This window comes from Protomyctophum parallelum (genome assembly GCF_964188405.1).
Source record: "Protomyctophum parallelum genome assembly, chromosome: 18".
In the NCBI taxonomy this organism is placed as follows: domain Eukaryota; kingdom Metazoa; phylum Chordata; class Actinopteri; order Myctophiformes; family Myctophidae; genus Protomyctophum; species Protomyctophum parallelum.
Window position 1 is genome coordinate 25,117,595 of NC_139716.1, and position 21,066 is coordinate 25,138,660.

At 43.5% G+C, this 21,066-nt stretch overlaps 1 protein-coding gene across 4 annotated transcripts; it reads left to right on the top strand.

Moving 5' to 3' along the window:
• The first annotated feature begins 2,553 nt into the window (after nucleotides 1–2,553).
• On the top strand, nucleotides 2,554–20,534 carry kiaa0232 (KIAA0232). Of its 4 annotated transcripts, none has more exons than XM_083788376.1 (8): nucleotides 2,554–2,661; nucleotides 6,352–6,984; nucleotides 8,518–8,658; nucleotides 12,347–12,416; nucleotides 12,888–12,972; nucleotides 13,103–16,457; nucleotides 16,596–16,701; nucleotides 17,374–20,534. In XM_083788376.1, the coding sequence occupies exons 2-8, from the start codon at nucleotides 6,748–6,750 to the stop codon at nucleotides 17,388–17,390; spliced, it is 4,011 nt and encodes a 1,336-aa protein (XP_083644502.1). In that variant the 5' UTR covers nucleotides 2,554–2,661; nucleotides 6,352–6,747; the 3' UTR covers nucleotides 17,391–20,534. The 4 variants fall into 4 exon arrangements, with proteins under 4 accessions (XP_083644502.1, XP_083644503.1, XP_083644505.1 ...); XM_083788377.1 differs by lacking the exon at nucleotides 2,554–2,661 and adding an exon at nucleotides 2,694–2,710; XM_083788378.1 differs by lacking the exons at nucleotides 2,554–2,661; nucleotides 6,352–6,984; nucleotides 8,518–8,658 and adding exons at nucleotides 11,236–11,355; nucleotides 12,014–12,176.
• Nucleotides 20,535–21,066: the final 532 nt, after the last annotated feature.

The window sequence follows — 21,066 nt, forward strand, 5'->3', positions numbered from 1 at the left end:
TCATTGTGACCTATAGTGGGAACAAATTATTGATATACTTCCTAAAGATTATAGATTACAGTCCTTCCATTTATAACATTTTCAATCAATCAATCAATCAATCAATCAATCAATCAATCAATCAATCAATCAATCAATCAATCAATCAATCAATCATCCATCTCTGGAATGTACTTGTGCCAAATCTATAGATCCATCATTACATCTATATTATGAGTGATAATTCTTCTATTAAAATATTAATATTCTCACTAATTTGTAATTCATTTTGCACGATTATTATTATAATAATAATTATTATTGTCATTTCATCACTAAATCCCAGTTTGTATCTACACCAAAAAAAAAGGTGAAAAGTAAGATGAAAGTAAGTACTATTTGGGCTTCTGATCTGATGCAATACCTTGCGGAGGAATAAAACCTAGTGCCAGTAGAACGTCGGAGGTTTGTCTTGTTGCCTAGATACGAACGGAGAGGGGAGGGGAGGGCGCATTCGGATTGGTAGATATTTTTCTGAATGAAGCAGACGTCAGGCAGACGCCATGTTGGCTCTGAAAGCCGGGAGACCCCATAACTTGAGTTGGGGGAGTATTTCAAAAGGTCAGGGAACTTTCATTTCATTCTCTATTTTAAACTGAAACTTTATTTATTTATTTTAAATAAACTTGCATTTTTGTTTAAGCTGTCTTAACAAGGTTCATTCTTACTCTGAGGTAGCCAGACCGTTTCGGACGCGGGGCGGCTCGCCGGAACCGGCCAGACCCTGTCCCTGGGGGTCTGGATGTTCCGGGGACCCCTCGGGGACCCCCACACGCTAACTCTGTCATTTCTCAACCGTTTCGGACGCTGGGCGGCTCGCCGGAACCAGGCCGCCACCCTGGGCTCGTTCCTGTGGGTCTGGAAATTCCGGGGACCCACAAGACCCCCACACGGAGTTGCACCACTCACTTCACACGGGTGTGATTTTTAAGTTTCAAGTTGTAGTAGGCCTAAGCCAAGCGGGTTTCTTACCTCGAAGTGGCTCGATCATCTGCTCACCCACTTTATAATAGATACAACTATTTGCCGTAGCCTATTTTAAACGTTTTGTGTGTGTGTGTGTGTGTGTGTGTGTGTGTGTGTGTGTGTGTGTGTGTGTGTGTGTGTGTGTGTGTGTGCATAGTATAAAACCACATAAGGCCAAACAGAGACCATTCTTATATTTGAGCCGGAATGTCTTCCAGTTTCCGCTGTGCCTTTGAACGGGACAGCTCGATATGATCTCGCGAGTGTCACTCTCCATAAAGAACCCAACGCCAACGAACGCCCCCCTCCTTGCAACAGATCTACTGATCTACATTATCGACTTACATGCGAACAATGCGTCACGCGCAGCTTGTAGATCTGTGGTTTCGAGCGAGCGACACCGTCGTACTACATAAACAAGCGCCCTGTGCCGTCAGTGTTGCCATGTCCGCTTATTATAGGCAACTTTGGGCTTGTTTTTCCTGTAAAGTTGCTTGTAAATATTGGTAGTTAATTGCGGGTTGCGGTTTTTTGGGGGCTTAAATTGTTTCTAAAGTGTAGTTGTTTATTTTGAGCTTGTTTCATAATGTTGTTTTAAACCAGTACAGTGAGTACACATTTCCATGTCTTGTCAAAGACCTCCAGATTAATGCATTTTTCCAAGGATTCTACATCTAAACATATTTTGTGCCAGGAACCCCCTTAAAAGATTTGTGTTGTCACATTTTTTTCCATTATCGTTTTGAAAATAGCAGATCTACAAGGTCACAACGCATCACACCACGGCGTTGTGAGCTTGTAGATTGGGTTCCCCAATTAATTTTCCTCAAGGGCCATATTTTGACTAGCGTACCAGGCTGGGGGCCGAGTCTGCAACTCTGCACGCGCGAGGTCGAGGTCTTGCCCTGAAAATTCATTTTCAGGGCAAGACCCCATTTGAAAAGGATGCCCAGTTTGACATGCATAGGCTACTGACCCCCAATTAATGCCATTTATATCTGGGACCCTTAAAAAAAAAAAAAAAAAGGGCCACAAGGGGGCGCTCTGTGGGCCGCAAATGGCCCGCGGGCCGCCTATTGGGGAACCCAATGTAGATCTACCTAGTCCAGTGGTTTTCAACCCTTTTCATATCAAGGTCCATTATTTTGTTAGCATTTGAGCCACTGGAGGAGATTTAGCCTCTCAGACCCGATTGTTATTTTGTTCTTGTTCTTCTACATTCTCTAATTGTGTAGACTTCTTGTAAATTAAGTAATGCAGATGTTTAACAATAATTTAACTCTTGTCAAGAGTTAAATTCGCGTCACAGCTTCCCACACCAATTCCCTCTCCATCATGTAGCTGAGGCGGACCACCTGGAACCTCCTTTAAGTAGTCAAGGACCACTGGTGGTCCCCGGACCTGGCGGGCCACTGATCGAATGAAAACCTCTGGGCTCTGGCCTAGTCGCTTCTTTTGAGCTTAGTTTTCATAGACCTGGATGCAATTGCTTATTTATCTCACAAACTCTGGCAACACTGGTCGCTCGCGCGGCGGCGTCCATGATACGTGATGTTACCGCAGCGCAGCGGCGGATTCCACCGGACCCGGAGCTCGAGCGGCAGCGGGAGAGAAGTAACCGCTCCCCCTTCTCCTCGTTACTTCAACTAACGGCAGGTATTAAACCGAACACAAACAAACACACACACACACCGGTGGGATCATGGTACTTTTTTAATTGTTTTTTTGTTTGTTTAGTATACTTATTGCGCTTTAGTTTTTTAGCCGGTTGTTGTTGTTGTCGTGGTGGTCGGGACGGTGTATTTTGTAATGGCGCACATTTTTGAAGGGAAAACGTCCGAAGGCAGCGATCAGTCGCTTGCCTTGCCTGGTCTGCTGCTCTGGCTGCCCCAGCCATAGCCGCTCCCCCCTCTGATGATCCCCGGCCGTTTAACAACCTGCAAGGATTATAAGCTTGTTAATGGCTGCTATTGAGGACTAAAGTGCATGTTTTATTTTATCTACATTTCCAAGTTTTTCGTCTAGTCAAGGAACGGGGCTGTTTTTAATAAGAAGGAGATAGTTGCGTGTTGTTTATGTCGGTCGGTTGTGAGCTGAGCTGCCGCTCGAGCGATGCTATCTACCGTATCTGCTTCAAAATGTACACACACCCCACTCCCGTCGTACCGCGGTGTTGAGCAGCAGATCTCAAAGCTCACAACTCGCCTCGCGCTCGACGCAACGTGAGCTTGCAGATCGGCTCTTTTATCTGCGCGAGACCCCGTCGTACGACGGGCGAATCGGGTCTTCTTTCCCCTTTAGCTAACATGCTAATAACGTTAGCTCGTCGTTCTTTTTTTTTTAAACTGGGAAGCGTCCGTGTTCGTTGTAATAATAATGCGTTCACCTGCAACCCCCAGTATCTGTTGTTGTTGTCACATTTATTTATTTGTTAAATCACATTGTATAAAACATCCCGAACGTTGTTGTCGTCTTCAGTTTATTCAATTGACGAATTAAAGCTACACATTGGTTGGTTCAATGACACTGTAATGATCCCGTTCTCTGCGGTTAGCTCGTTTAAGCTAAAGGTCGGTGGTTGAGCTAACCTTGCCGACCCGCTGCTACTACTGCTAGCCGACTGTAGTTTAACTGGCGTTGTTATGAATGAGTTTATTGTGTCATTTTCATCTCGTTATGCTAAATTACGGGATTTCAACTGTCCCGAATACTGTTCTCTAGTCTGGAGGACCCCAAAAAGCCTCGAGAGTGATCGTCAGCGCAAGAGAGCTTTCATTGCATTGCCATATTTATCGTAAATGCCATGCTCGGTAATGGCTGACAGGGCATATATGCATGCATTAATGCGGTCTCTTGTCTTGAGAAGACACATGGCTAGGCTGTTTTATAACTGCAGTTTTTGTATACTTCAGACTCAGCCGGGTGCGTGTGTCCCATTCAGAACAAGCTGGGGTTGTAGGCTATAGGCTGTCGTCAGCCATATAATTCGGCATTTATTGACAAATCTTTCAGGTGTGGTGCTGGTGCCCTTTCGACGTAGATTAAAATTATCACGATTTTTGCGTGCGTGCGTGATCGGTTTGACAGTTGAACCGATATGGTCATGGACGTTAAAGCTCCTTTACTGTGCCCTTTTGACGCCTGTATCTGGTTGGTAGCTCATGAAATGCCACCACTGAGTGACACAAGCGTCAGCCAATGAGATGGGTGCTGCCTCCATTTGCTCCTCACGTTGGTTCCCTGCCTAATCCACTAGTGACTACAGGCACCATGAGACATGCCTTTGCCTTTGACAGCCAGTGTTACTGCCTACACAGTACAGTACATAGTTGTCACTGTTGGGCTTTTATGTATGTATTGGGGATGCCACAAACTGACCATCAGCTAACTTGATTATTTGACAGCTCTGTCGATTATTTATAGATTATTCGACAGCCCCCCATAATTATAAAACTTAAGTTGGTATATATTTTATGTTATGCACACATGGTCACATAACATTACATGTTGAGTGGAGCAGCTTTGCTCAACTTGATTTATACTTCTCCACAGCGATGAAAGTACGTGTTTCGATCTATCGATATATATTTGATTTTTCGATTTTGAAATATTAAAATAGATTTTGGAGACTTCCATGATATATCGAAAAATTGATTAATCAGTGGCATCCCTAGTATGTATGTGGTGCACATCACCTTTTGGGGCTAGTTCTCGGAGGAGCACATGGAGATGGGGGAGCATTGCCCACTGTGGGGCAGTGCGGGCGGACGTCTGCACGGCACGTCTCTACTCTACCACCACAATGTTACTTTAGCCAGCATGAGATTGAACATGAACGCTGCAGCCATACTGAGGCGCTCCAACACAGATAAAATAAAACGCTAACCTAATGCTGCGAAGGTTCCATGTTTAACGTAATTTCCAAACATTGTTTAAACACGGATGCATGGTTTTTCATATCGTAAATGTATTCTCTTTGGCTAAAAGCTTGTGTTTAATAAACCTGGGTTCTTAATGGTTACTACTTGGTTAGGCTAGCGCTTGTAACGGAATCATAACAACTTGTCTTGGCAGCTTGGTTACAACCGAAACTGACTTCCTCTTCAAAATAAGAGACACTTGTAATTATTAGTCAGTCAACACTAGTTTTATTTCTAAGTCTACTTACAGGACGTAGTTTTTGTAGTACGTGACACCAGAGCTAGTGGCAGACGGCTGGCGGCAGTAAGCAAGGGCACTTCATTTTGTTTTATCTGCCGCGCAACATTTATTTGACCACTCATGCGTACCAGGTGTGTGTGTGTTAATTACTTTATGCTAGAGTACATTCTTTACTGCCGTTTACTTTGTAGTTTTTTTTTTTTTTTAAGATATTTTTTTGCGGCTTACGCCTTTATTGATTTTTTAAGGGATAGAAAGTAGGCTGACAGGAAACGGGAGAGAGATGGGGGGGATGACATGCGGTAAAGGCCGTGTCGGGTCCGGGAGTCGAACCCGCGGCACACCGCGACTGGATCACCAGTCCGGTGCCCAGACCGTTACGCTACGGCCTGGGCCTACTTTGTAGTTTTAATGTGAAGTTGTATATGTCATGTAGGAGGGATAAGTACAACGGCAACTTTTGAAAAGCAGCTAGGATTAATGTCGTTACAAGTCCTTGGAAATACCTGTTTTCTCAGCACCTGTGTGGTTTCTCACATCTAGATATACTTATTCACACACATCTCAAGTATAATATGTATTTGTTGAGTTAATTTAGCAACATAGCCCTCTAGTAAACTAGTATTTTGATTCTCATTTTTCCCATGGAAATATTTATTGTCTTTAGTCTGTAGTTTCTGAATATTATTACTACAATAAAAATGTCCTACCTGGAGCCAACTAGCAACTACTGTGACTTTAAACGGACATCAACGACCTAAGCCTCTCTTAAAGTCTCTCTTGTAGCAAAAATATACGGGTAACTAAAATGAATTGGACAGCCAACTGTGTGCACGATTCTTGCTCAAATTTAGAAATGAGATCTCATAGGTGTCTGAATCTAGTTCGCAATCTTTTTTCGCTTAATTGTGCAGCACAACTAGCTACTGTAGATCAGCAGTCATCATCCAGTGACCATTTACAAAAGAATAAAACACTAAAGTATATTACGATTTTTGCGGCTGAAACTGGTAACTTGGTTGGAATACAGTGGATATCCAATTTTCCCACCGTTATGTTTCATTTTGTGTCATTTTATGACGACTGAGGTCTTTGACTGTATTTTCGTGCTTTTAGGGCTACTGTTTTCTGATTTCGATTTTTTCCCCCACATAAAGTGACGCAAGTCTGCTTCCTCTATTTCAGGTTGTGCCGGAGAAGTAAGCTGTACCCCCAAAATGGACCCCTCTAACTGAGACGCAAACACAAGTTGTGTTTTGCACAAGACTCGAGCTAAGATGGCTTTCATCAGCCTAAACCATGCCTGACGAGTAAAGTTACCCTCTTCTTTTTTTTTTTTTTTTTTTTTTTGTTGCTCAAAGCAATTAAAAAAAAAAAAAAAAAAAAACACAGAAAGGACACGGAGCATCCCACATGCCTCCCCACGTCGAGCCCCACCAGGGCGTCCTGCTGGAGTGACCCCCATCATCCAGATAGGCTCTGCCTGTCTTCTCCACACCCCGTCCCCCCCACCGGCCGCCCTACATCAACAACCTGTCATGATGTTGCTCCGCCTGAAAATGGCCGACACCTGAGGGTCCCATGCGCCCAGTGAGCGCCGATTCAGACGGTCCCGCTCCCCCTGAAAACCTGTCTCACCCCAACCTTCCCGTGGGCCCCCTGCCAACCTCGGAGATGTCCTTGCTTCAGTCACTGGGCCCAGTGCAAAGCTGGCTGGGCCAGGAGCTTGAAAAATGCGGGATTGACGCCATGATCTACACCCGCTATGTCCTTAGCCTTCTCCTGCATGACAGTTATGACTATGACCTGCAGGACCAGGTGGGTCCCAGCAGTCACTAGGACACATTTACCTTGAATTCGATTGTCATCTGTGTGTTGCATTATGAGTGTGCTTGGGTTAATATTTAGGAAATCTTGCATCTTCTCTTCTTGCTTTGCCAATTTATGACAATATACATTTTTAGTGTGATTTTACTATATAGCTGAAATTGTGTATTTTTGAGGGCCTCCTATATTTAAGCAATAAGCCACGAGAGGTCTCAGGTTACCGGGTATTTTACACTGCCTGGGGGCGTAGGTGGACCCGGCGCGAAGCGGAGGGTCTTCTACCCCCCAGCCAGTGTAAAATACCCGGTAAGCTGGGGCCTCGAGTGGCTTATTGCTTTTCTAAAACGGTTACAAACATAATAGCAATATTATCCTAATAAAACTATTAAATTCACAAAAGTAGCTACACTTTGCGCCACCAGAGCGAGCGAGCCAGAGCCACAACACTTCCTTGTTTTGCTCCGTAAGTAGCCTATGTGACGGGAGAATAGCGCTTGATGTATTTACGGGGCTGCCTGGAGCCACACATTCACAGTCATATGAGCCGGGCGGTGCTTAGACGCCCGCACGGCATGTGTTTGTAAAGCAATCAAGCACTCCCCTTTCCCAGTTCAGCTACAAGGCTGCAGTTTGATACAAAGTGATTGAAGGAGTGGGTTATCGGTGAAATTTACACCGGTCACGTGACGGTAACCAGCCAATCAGAATGAAGTATTGGGACTACCCGTTTTAGAAACAGCTTTTGACCCCACACGTCTCAATATTTGCCATTGAAAGGAGAAATTTGGTAAAATGTCCGCAAAATCTTGTCCCCACCATAGACTGTAAATATGGATGTAAGATGAAGCCTGTCAGTCCTTGAAATGTAAATCGCCATATTTCTAGATCCGTTTGGGCCCAGCTGTCCATTGGCTGGCCCAGACAACGAGGTGGGACTTCCCCCCTTCTTCTTCGTTGGTTTTTATTTTGACTCGAGCAGGGTGGCTCCCGATCATAGACTGTAAAGGTAGCCACGCCCCTCAGAACAGACTCGACTTTATGGTAATTTTCTTTATAAATGGGACCATCATTTTCCAAAAAAAATATTATGACATGAGCAATGAGACTTTAAACTAGTGACTGGAAATAGCAAGTATTCATGACCATGTTTATTACGGTAATACAGTCTAGGTGAAGTTGGGCCCAAATACATGGACCTCTATGGAGCTATGGGGTTTTTTGGGCCCAATGACAGCGCCACAAAGGAAGTCAGGATTTCCTACTGGCTTCAGACACTATTGGCTTCACTGCCCCCCTGGTCCCCACACGTCTCAATATTTGCCATTGACAATGAAAGGAGAAATTAGGTCAAATGTCTGCCAAATATGACGTAATTTGTGGCAACAGGCATTCTGATTGGCCAGTATGAGATGATGCATGATGATGTACGATGATAAGAGCGCCCCTCACTTCACACAGGGGTGATTCTTTTATCGCAGTAGGCTCATTCTTGATAAGTGACTGTTGTTGCTTTGTAATTGGCAGGAAAATGACATCTTCTTGGGTTGGGAGAAGGGAACTGGGAAGAAATGGGGCAAGGGTAAGAAGAGGGGAGGGACGGACCTGAGCCTGGAGGAAATGAAGAAGCAAGCTGCTGTGCAATGCCTGCGTTCTGCATCTGATGAAGTGAGTATGGCTCTGCCCTAGTGTTCACCCCCATTAATGTTCTATTCACACACATGGGGGTTGGAGAAGAAAAAAAACATACTAGGGTATTATTTAAAGATACAATGGCAAGCAAGATGGTGCACTGCACAGTCATGAAATGATGGTAGTGGTTTCTAGGCAAAATAAATCCAAGTATTTGATTTGATGTGATGGATGATATAGTGGACACATGATGTCATAGTAATTTATTTTGCCATTGACCTGAATGGGAATTGGGAGCAGAATTATAATGCATAGATGCACAAAGCCACACATTGGAGCGGTTAGCACTGCTATACACCATATTTCCACTCAGTTTGAAGTAGGGATACAGCTATGCCAAAAACATGCTAATAGTTAGTATAGTTAATTTCCTTATGTATACATAATATTAAATAGAGCTAAGGGACACACAGTCTTCCACAGATACTGCAGGGAATTTTGTCCAGTGTTAAAGTGAGAGGTCCACGTTTCCTGCGGCCTCTCTTGTCCTGGATGGATTCTGCCCCTTGCCAGTTCGAAGGTCTCGATGCATTGGGTAACCTGGTGCTAGTCAACGTCTGGCTAACAGCTGTCATGTTCTTTATCTTTGGGCAGTTTTTGCATTTATTTACATGAGAAAGTATAGACAGAGACGAAGGAGAGGCTAGAGCATCACACACGCACACATGCACACCGCACCACACACACACACACACACGCACGCATTGACAACACAAATCTGAATGTCTGGAATAGTAGTTGCGATCACTGTCTTAAGCCAGTTGTGCCTGGAAGTTTAGGCGTGTTCTGTCAAATGTGTAGTTTGCTGCACGTTGTCTAGACTCTAAATGTTAATACAGCAGTTGGCTACACTATATATAGAGAGATGGATGTGTGTGTGTGTACGGGGATATCAATAATACATTTTCTGATTTTGTGGTGATTTGTCCTTCCATTTCCTAACATTACTACAAAACTGAATTTGAGGTCATCTGTTTGTTGAAGCTTGGGCAAGTGGATCTCCCACATCTTGCATCAAACCTTATATGAATTGCATTAAGAGTGCAGAAAGTATTCATGCGTAATTATTTGTCTTAATCTTTTGTCAGAACCATGCTACTGTATGTATGAATTGTTGCTTATTGAGGGGGGGGGGGGGGGGGTGTCCATGGCATATCTTTTCAAATGGGGGTCCGCGGGTCTAATTTGGGGGTCCTTGACATGAAAAAGTCTGGGAACCACTGGCCTAAAGCTTAGCCCATTTGAGAGGGTAAGTGGTTGAACTAGGGGAAGACCTTCATAATGTTAGGCCATTTGAGAGGGTGGTTGCACATGCGTTTTTCGGAAAACCGACAGAAAAACGCAGCTAAAACTCAGAAAACGTGTTCAGGGACCTTATGTGGTTGAACTAGGGAAAGACCTTCATAATGTTTGCAGGGCTTTCATGTGACCTCATTACACGGGTCACCTCATTTGAGTGCTACTGTGCTAGATTGTCAAGACATTAACCCATTTAGACCTGAGGCCAATTCCAAAAACAATAAACAACTAAATCCTAAAAGTTTTCAGAAAATCCTATGTTTCAATGTCAATGAAAATATGTTGTTCCAGGGACCTCCCAGAAGCAAGGATTTTAGTTAAAAACGTTGGCTCTGAAAGAATATATTCAAAGATTTGTGCCACATTTTCACGATTAAAAAAAAATAGCAGATCTACAAGCTCGTATTATGGCTCTCAGTGCCGCACTATGAGCTTGTAGATCTGCTATTATTCAATAGCTAAAGTATAACATAATGCTTAAAACACCCAAAGGGGTTCCCGTCCAGAATTAATTAGTTATCATCACTGACAAGGTTACAGAAAGGTCAGGTGAATAAAGTTTTATTTTATCATTAACAATTAATCTTTTCAGTAGTGCTGAACTATTCTTGCTCAAATGTGAGTTTCGATTTTCCTCCACAAGAATTGAAATCACGATTCTCACGATTCATTTTTTTTCTCCATGAAAATATTTATTGTCTTTAGTCTATAGTTTCTGAACATTACAATGTTCAAAATGTGGCACCTGGACTGGAGCCATAACTACTGTGGCTTTAAACAGACAACATATCATCAAATTTCTTGACTTAAACCTCTCTTAAAGTCTCTCTTGTAGCAAAAACATAAGGGTGACTAAAATTAATTGGACAGCCAACTAGTGCCGCACCATTCTTGCTCAAATTTAGAAATGTGATCTCATAGGTGTAGCTAGATCGCGATCTTTTTTCGATTAATTGTGCAGCACTACTTGTCAGTGTAATGTGGTTTGACCTGGTAGTCCTTTGCATGAAAGCAATGAGCCCTAAGAAACTTGCATTGTTTCATAGCCTTATGTGTAAAATAAAATAAAAGATATTTGCTGACATTCTGGTGAGGGTGTCAGTAGTATTGGTAGGCAGTCCGTAGTGGAGCTGGAGCGTGTAATATAGGTGGGGGGAAGGGAAGGGTCTGTTGGAGGAGGAGTAAGGAGTGTGCGCCCCTCTCGGGGGACTGGCCGCTGCTGCGGTCTATTTTTTAACCAGCACACCCTGCACGGGATTGCAGCAGTGAGCAGAGCCGCTCGGCCTGTCAGCTGACCGGCATTAGCACAACGATGCAAGAGGAAACGCAGGGCACGGGGAGAGAACTTTGCTTTGCTTTTCACTGAGCGGCATGGTAAGAAGAAATCATACTTTCCGGGAGAGAGAGAGAGTTCTAGAAGCACGTGTTAAGTTAAGGATTCTGGCTGAGCTGGTACAACTTGAGGACAAGGCTATGCCGCTATGTTGTTGATGGCTGTCCCACGAGCATGTTTGCTTTGGCAGTGCCTACATTAGTCTGAGGAAGCGTTTGGACATGGCTGCCTCACGTCGTTGTGACCCTAGTTGTTTACATAAAACAGATCATGTTCTTTCCTCCTTTTTCTGTAATGCATAACAAACTATAGAAAGCAGTGGGATATATAAGAAATCGTAGTAAATATTATCTGTTTAAATGTCATGCTGAGACTCTAAATTATTTGTATTTTATTTTTATTGACAGCACGTCTCTCCCATAGCTAAATTTAACACATGGCCATCGCAGAGCGTCTCTAAGCTCTCTCTGAAGTCAGCTGGTTTGATTTCTGTCTACGCCATTCCTTTCAATCTGTTACGATGGGCTTGGTGTTTGAAACATCCACCTTTGACAGTGCATATTAACTTTGACGCAGGGCAGTTTGTACTTGAGTCTGTACACAAAATTAACGGTTAATTAGTACAGGTATTGGAAGTGTCAAGTCATGCAGTGTTCAAAAGCTATCTGAACATGTTTGTTTTTTTGCCTTTATTGGTAGTGGAGACAGACGAGGGGAGAGAGACGGGGAGTGACAAGTTCGTCAGGAACGGGACTCGAACCCGTGATGACCGCTGTTAGGCTGCATTAGGTGCCTGGACCACTAGGCCGGCCCCGGCCCCGAACATACTTTTATGAGGAGGCATTTTAACGTTTGGCAAATGGTACTGGATGGACATAGTTTACTAATGATTAAGTAAATTATGATTAATGATTAATTTTATTACAGGTATTGGGGACGTTTCTGGTCATGCAATGATGTTATGGTGTGACATGCAAATGGTAAAAGATGAACATTCTTAATAGATTTGCTCCTTTCCTTTTTCCTATACAGAACTCTGGAATCGAGAGCCTGGTGGAGGAGCTATGCTCCAAACTCAAGGACCTCCAAAACAAACAGAAAGGTTAGATCCTGTTTATTGCCATATTTAGTGCTAAACCTTACGATTCACTTACCTCCTGATATGATATCGATACCTAGGGTGCTGATTCAATTTATATGGCGATTCTTAATTATATTGCGATTTATTGTGACTTTGTCGCCAATTTACTTTGCTCTTTTTATCCAAGACAATGATGGTAATAATTCAAAATGATCAAAGCCTGCGCATAATAATAATTGTAATAATACAATTACTATAACATTTTAAAACGATTATAAACCATGCAAAGGTGAATCATACACTTCAATCCAGCCAGATAATGTCAGTCAGTCTTGCTGTCATTGAAAAAAAAATCAAACTATGATTTGAATTTAAAATCGTGGCATTAAAAATCGATCAATTTGCCCAGCCCTACTTCTAACTAGTGAGAGAAAAAAACATGACATATTACCCTGCCTTACATTGTAATGTTGCTCTACAATGTCTCTGCAGAGGAAAAACAGATCAGGAAGAAATCTGAAGGCTCTCAGTCTCCAGAACGAGCAGAGTCTCCCTCATCAAAGGACCAGGTTGAAATGTAAGTTGCGTCATGGCTATTGTGCAACCAACATTTCATGTTTGTGAAATATGTGGAAATAAAGCTTGTTCATGTACTTTTGTCAATATCCCTGTATTTCAATCACGGTTCTCTCTTTTTGTGTTTTTAGGTACTATGAAGCCTTTCCTCCTTTGTCAGAGAAACCTGTTTGTCTCCAAGAGATCATGACAGTGTGGAACAAGGCTAAAGCCTGCTCATACTCCAGTTCCTCCTCCTCCGCCGCCCCACAGACCAGCACAGACACCTCCTCCCCAAAAGATTGCAACAGCGATGGTGAGACTGCGAAGGAGAGAAACCTCGAGGCAAGCGGCAACGCCGCCGCAAGCAATGAGAGGGCCCCGCAGCGACGTAGTAAGAAGGAGAACCGATACCATGGCGCCACGACAGCGGAGGACAGATCTACCGTCTACTCCAAGAGACAGACGAGACACAGATCTGAGGGCAAGTATCGACCCCGCTCCTGGTCGTCTGGCTCTAGTGAGGGAGGCTCGAGCTCAAGTGGGAACCAAGGCGACTCCAAATCATTCAAGGCAGTTAGAATCAGGCACAAGTCCAGGGAGGCAGTAAAGGGCAGGAGAGTGCGCAACAGCGGGCAAGTGAAGCTAGCTCTGAAGGTCATCGACAAAGACGAGCGACGGAACACCGGAGGCAGCAGCAGCAGCACCACTGGCGCACCTGCCCGACATTCACAGCTTTATAAGAAGGGGAAGAGGCCGCTGAAGGAGATTCGTAAAGATCCAGGCTGGGGGGAAGTAAAAGAGCCCGGAGTTGAGGCTAAACAGGAGTACATGGAGGAGCCCCTGTGGTACACGGAGCCCATCACAGAGTATTTTGTACCCTTCAGTAGCAGAAGTAAGCTGGAGACGACGTATCGAAGCAAGGTGGACTCTCCAGATGACCTTTCCTTGTCTACAGACATGGAAAGGCTCCCAGAGAGAATCCAGGGAATCTGCATTGCCAACGAGAACTACCAGAGGACGTACCTAGCGGCAGGCTCATTTGTGGACGGGCACTTTGTGGAAGGGCTGGTCGACGCAGAGGAAGACGCTGCTGAACTCACTGGGACCTCAAGCTGCCCTCAGCCAGAGGATAGTAAAGATTTAGATGATGAGCATCTGTCTGAATTCACTCACTTCTATGAAGTTGACATTTATCAATCCATATTGGATACTAGTGCCTCAGACTTGATACAAGAGAGTCGAATCTTGAGCATGATTCGACAGAAAAGCGAAGAGCAAAGAGACCTTGAGGCAGAATGTTGTTTAGTGTTAGATGGCCTTGAGCTGCAAGGGGAAAGTGCAATAAGGGCAGACTCACAGGACGCTTCGGGGTCTGATGGATTCTTAATGCAGGATCTCGAAAACATGGCTCAAGTCTGGGGATGTTATTCACCCTCTAGCTCTGAAGACATAGACGGAGAAAGCTTTGTAGGAGATTCTCCTGTTCGGCTCTCCCCCCTGCTAGACAGCGTCTCGTTCACCCTGAGCAGGTTATCCGGAAACCTGGAGGAGGCACATCTCCCTGAAGCGGCCGGTGAACCTCCTGGTCTCAGCTCGTCCTGCTTCTCCCTTTTCGAGCTGCAGTACGAAAGCCCCACTTTTCCTTTTCCCCGTGACTCACTCACAGTTGGTCAAGAAAACAACACCGATTCAAGTAGCTGTCTTGATCCACATTCAAACAAGCAGTCTCGTTTGCTGATATGGACCAAAAATAGTGCCTTTGATGAAACTGAACACTGTTCAAACCTTTCGACGCGAACCTGTAGTCCATGGTCACATTCGGAGGAGACGCGGTCAGACAACGAGCAAGGAAATGCTCAAATTGAGGATCCTTCTCAAATTGGCAATGAAGAGATAATTTGTATAATCCCACCGCTCTCTGGTACTTATCTAGAGGAGGAAATCCTGGAGTTTTTGCAGGAAGACACTGACTGTCCATGTGATGAGGTCAAAGTTCAGACCTTAACTAAGAAATCTAAATTGGAGTCTATTTGTGGCATAGCTTTGGAGGAGGATGAAAGCAAACAGTACGACACTGGCATGTTTTCAGACAACGCAAACCAACAGAGTGAAGAATACAGCTCAGGGATAATAAAGGACATTTGGACTGCGATTGGAGATGGCAATTCCGAAATGTCACAGCAGCAAGGGGCAGAAAAGCCAAGCGAGGGACTCTTCCCCGAGGAGGTGAGCGGCTACCATTGCGGCTGCCTCGAGGTGCCGCATGCGAAAGGAGCTCCAGCCCAGGGTCCCCAGACGAAGGCTGTGCAGCGGTCCGAGTATCACCTGTGGGAGAGCAAGAAGGAAGAGCAGAGCCTGGCCAAAAACAAGCTCTCCTCCAAGGTAGACGGTGCTGGTGATTACATGACTCCGTCCAAGCCCTGGGACATGAACGCTGACAAGGACAGCACGTCATTTATCCTGGGAGGGGTGTATGGAGAGTTGAAGACTCTGAGTGGCGACAAGAACTGGGCTGTCGTGCCACCCGGTGAGAAGCAAGACAGCCTGCTTCAGTGTGCCGCCGCTGCAGCCGCATCCGCTGCCGCCGGCACGGACATGGTCACCATCACTGGCACAGACGTGTTCATGAACGCCGGCAGCTGCTTCGCCCCTGGACATCGGCCCCTGTGGAGGCCGCTTGTCTCCTTTGGGCAAAGTGACCAGGCCATTAAAGGAGGTGCTGCGGACGCTTTGAATAAGGGATTTTCTTTTATCTTCCATGAAGATTTACTTGGGGGCTTCCACAGCGACGAACGAGGAGGCTTAGACTACCCGTTCTCATCCTTCAGCCTGAACAATCCCTTCTCTCAAGTCCTCCATGTTGAGTGTTCTTTCGAGCCTGAGGACATGGCTTCGTTCAGCCCAGGGTTCAAGCCCAAGTCGATACTGTGCTCCGACTCTGAGAACGAAGCCTTCCACCCACGACTTTATGGCATCAATCGGACTCAGTACAGGGCCATCCGCATTTCCCCTAGGACTCATTTCCGACCAATATCGGCCTCGGAGTTGTCTCCTGGTGGGGGGAGTGACTCTGAGGCCGAGTCTGAAAAAGAGGAGATGCGTCTTCCCGTCCTGGCGCCGGTGGACGTCTTTGATGATCCTCAGGCAGACCTCAAACCTCTGGAGGAGGATGCAGAGTGTGAGGGCCCGTATTACGGAAAGTCAGAACTGGAATCTGGTAAATTCTTACCCAGATTAAAGAAGTCTGGCATGGAGAAGAGTGCCCAGACCTCTCTGGATTCACAGGAGGGCTCCAGTACCCTCCTTCCAATAGCTGAGCAAGAGATATGCTTAGACTGCGAAATGGCCGCAGCTGCATCAACCACGGGCGGACGGATGGACGTCCCAGTCAGCAAGATTCAAAGGGGGGAATCGCCAGGAGAAAAGGAGACCTGCTTATGTGCCCCATCAGGTCCGATCCCCAAGTATGGGATTGCCTGTGACTTTGTTGCAGACGTTGCAGAGGTAAGAATTTATAAACCGTTATGGTTTTAATGTGATAAAGTGTGAGAATGTTGACAAAATTGCAACGCCGTTTAATTCAGTATTTTTCCAATATGATTCCTAAAAGTTATTGTAAATAATTCCACCCCGTTTTCCCAGTTCCCTCTGAACATAAGTGGACAGGGAGGAACGAACGACCAGCAAAATGAGTCCTGGTGGCAGAATACGCTGTGTTCTCCCCTTTTCCCTGGATCACAGTGTACAGGTAAAGATGGAAAAAAAAGAAGATAACATTAAATTAGTGCAACGGCATTCCTGTTGAGGATTAGGTTCACTCTGTATTTAACTCACTTCAAGGGAAAAGCTTGCTCGACTCTAGGGCAGTCTGTAAGAGTTCAGGAGAATGCTGGGTGCAGATTCAGAAAATTCGTAGAAAGCAATATAAAATCTGCACGCTCAGTAAAAACACTCCCAAGACTATTACTGAGTGCGGCTTTTGTATTCCGTTCACTGTATTTACAAAAATGTGTTATAACTGCAGTGCATTTATTTCCCCTGAGGTGCCTAAAGCGTAGTAGTCTGGATTTTCGGTGGTGAGATGACCACCGAACTGCAACATGACCTCACGAGCCGCGGTGAAGAGCAAACCACCGCTCCAGCCCTTATCTCTGTTTTTACTCACCACCGCTCAACGTTATTTCAGCTTTGGTGGTCACCTCACCACCGGAGCGGTGGTCACCCCACCAACGAAAATCCAGATCCAGACTATGAATGAGCCTTTAGGCTACCAAAATGTCCATAAGGTTCCATATACTTTCTACTAGTCAGCATCAGAAACATCATTGGGGGGGGGGGGGGGAGCTCAGAATTCCCCCCTGAATGTTTTTTGGTAAAAATAATGTTAATTTCTTTGTTCTTGTATTACTGTACACTACAGGGAGCAGCGACATTTGACTACTCCATTTTTGCAGTGGAAGCCCGTCATTGAGAGGAAAGTGCCTCTCCTTTTGTGACCGGACCTCTACCAGCACAGATTCAGGGGGTACCTCAGAGCGAGAACACCCTACCGTAGGCTACTGTTCTGAAGAGCACCCCATCCACAACCCACCCTAACCCTGCTGAGTTTAATTTACTAACTTAAAAAACATTGTGTAATCAACAATCAGATCAACAAATAAGTGAGCAAAAATAGAAAAACTCATGTTCTCCATGTTTTCTTTTTTTTTGCGTGATGCCATGTGAGAACATGCATTTAGATTTGTTTCAGTTAATTCTTCCATACATTGATCTTTGTTCAAGACTCGCAGTTTATTAGGGATGATCTGTTTTCCCTTGTCAGTTTTTCTTGCCTCTATTTTTTTTTTCTCCCCCTGCTTTTGAACTAGGGATACTGGTAGTTGGTGATGTGTCCGAATGGTTGTGCATGTGTGTTTGTCTTAACAATTCTCACTCCTCTTTTTCTCGTTTTAAGCTGCAGCCATTTCGGTGACCTAACTGTGATGCGGCTGCACTGTTCATAATTGTGTGAAATGACTGCTATTGCATCCTCCATTTTTTCCCCCATCTGCAGTTCAGAAAATCAGCATATGGATGTGGGTTATTTGAGTTCATTTAAATAGCCTGGATGCCTTTTCTGAATGCGTAGTAGAGAATGCGTGCAGCTTTCTTTAAACGAAAAGGAGGGGGGGGAAAATCAATTCCCCACAAGTGTGAAAAGTTAGTCTGATTTTTGAATGGTGATAGTCTTTCAAAACCTAATTGTAGACATAGTATGGGTTGTGAGGCAAAAAATAAAATGGTGAAATAAAAAAAAGGAAATCATAAGGAGTTTTGTTGGAGAGAAAAAAAAATACTAATAAAAAATGTAATTAAAATGCAATGCTATAAAATAATGGAAAAAAGGAGGAAAAAAAAGTTGCATTTTGGGGATAATGGCCCATCACATAAGTTAATTATAGCCATTTCCGCATTGACATGAATGGCACAATTGATTGGAAATTTTTGTTCTTTCCATGATACAATTGGTGCTATGAATATGTTTAAACCTTTTTTGAAGTTGCAGTTGCATATTATGGCTGTGATGAGCAGATCATATAGCCTAGTTTTGTTTGTAGCCCAACAGTCGAGATCCATTGATATTTATTTTTTGAGAATTTGTGAAAAGAAAATGTTGGCCTATCACAGTTCTTAATGCTTAATGTGGCTTGGTTTTTATTTCAAAAAATAACTTTAACTTCATAGTTGGGAGACCTGTCACATAGCTGAAAAAGAAATTACTTGCAGATATTTGAATTTCACGTTTCTCCAAATTCTTCTAGGCAGTTTATCTTCAATAGTCTGTGGGCGAAAGGCTAAAGTTTGTTTAAAATGTATTTCTCTCGTCAATGAAGATTAAACAAATGTTTAACAAATTGAATGAAAATAGTTCAAACCAAAAACATGACAAATACAATAAGGTAAAAGTGTTTTTTTTCTACCTTTTTTTTCTTTCTCTTTTGAGGTGAGGTGTGTGTTTTTTTTTTTATGTAACCAGTTGAAATATCCAGTAATGTCTCACTGTGCGTGCGCGTGTGTGTGTCTGCATTGAACTTGTAAAGACACTGGTTCAAATTGGGTGTGCTAGAAGAACATACAGTTAATATCTTAAGAGTGAATGCATACGAAATGTACATTTACAAAATGCATTTGTGCCCTGCTCAATTAGTGATGCACCCAGGGAAAACAAGTACGTTCCCTCAAACATCCCTTGTTTAATTATTTATTTCGTTAAATATCTGCAGATAAAGGCATTGTGCATTTCTTTGTGCACATCTTGTTGTAATCCCTGCTGTGTATTATCGTTCCAGCTTTACCCCCGGCTTTTACTTTTTATTCTAACAGATTATGAGGGCGACAGCAGGGTAATGTTTTGCCTCATACCTTGAATCGAAGCACAGATGACAAAAGTTAACCATGCCACTATTTGTAATGTGTTAATTGAGCAGAACAAACTTTGTCACACAATATATGCAGACTTGCTGCAATGCACTGTCGCAGGTGATTGTTTGTTGGCATGGCATTCGAAATGTTTCCCCATTAGAAAATCGTGGCTGTGATGTGCAAATTGTATGGAGTCCAGTTTAACTGATAAAATGACCTCATGTCTGCCCCATAGCTAAGTGTTTTTCTTTTGTTTAGTTTTCTTTCCTGTGTAAAACTAAAACATGAATGAAAGACAACTCTGACTTCAGGGTTTCTTTATGTCAGACACTCAGGAACACTTTAATAATACAACTACAACTTGAGCTACTCTCAAATCTGTGACAGTGCATTCAAGCATTAGTGCAAAGATATTTGATCGTAGAGCTGAAGTTATGGATAGTTAATTACTTTTGAGCTAACCAGAGAAAAGCGATTTAATTTAGAGGTAGTTTTAGAGCAAACTAAGCCATCGGAGATTGCATAAACAATGTGAAGGGGATTTTTGGGGCCCTCAGTTCTATGCAATACCTTGGCGCATGTAAAAAATTCAAGAGTAAACTCATTATTTTTTTGCATGTAGATTCTTTTTTTAATCAGGGAAAGCAACAACTCTTAAAAAGCAGCATGCAAACATCACACTCCATCTCCTTTTGTTTAAAAAAATGAAAAATATTTATTTTAAACAAGGACGCGTACATTTTAAGCAGCAATTTAAAGAATATATATTTTGTGACAGAGTGTATATGTGGGAGTGTGAGCGCATCTTTGTGCAAGAAGCAAAGTTGCAACATTTACCAAACATCTAGTGGATAGGAATGCATAACACCTTTCTCCATAATATTCTTCCGTTGGCTGTGTTTTTAAAAACGCGTGATTACGGTAAAATGCATTCAGCATCAGCAGGGCCTGACGACATTGAGGTCTGAGCACTGGGGTCTGAAAGAAACATTCTCCAGCACTGACGAACTTAACTTTGCTCATCTCTCCATATAGAAGTCACCCCTTTCAACCCCACCACCCCTTGTCCTATCTGAAACCCTGTGTCCCAAGTGGTTGTGTTCTGACTTCATGTACACCCTGAGTAAATTATTTTTGTTTCATTGTGGAGTTTAACATCTAATAAAGGAATAAACCAAATACCTGCGTCTTTTTTTTCTCCCACTGAATGATTTCACATCTTTGTATATATGCAGTATAGAGTAGACCTTTGTTGATCTCACAGGGGTAATTTGGTTGTCATGGCAGTTTTGTAGCTATGAAACACATGGCGTTAACAGAAAAAGAGGCACAGTTAAAATATTAAATTAAAATGGAGAGAGTATTAAAGCAGAACATTTTGCACATGGTTATACTCTTCCCAATTCCTGTGCTTTATTTTCTGGACCAGAAAGTAGGCGCTGTAAATGACATTTTTGTAAAAAAAAAAAAAAGAAAGGTAAAATTATATATTTTTTTTCTGTGAAGCACTTAATTGTGACTTGCTCTTAAAATGTGCTATACAAATAAAGCTTTATTATTATTATTACAGAACACATTTGATGGAATGTGGTTAACAAATTGTCAGTTATGTGGCATTCACTACATTGATACACTATAGTCGCCACTCGCCATAGCCTCACTGGTGACACTAGGGGGCATGGTGGTAATACCTAAATCAACTACCACAGAG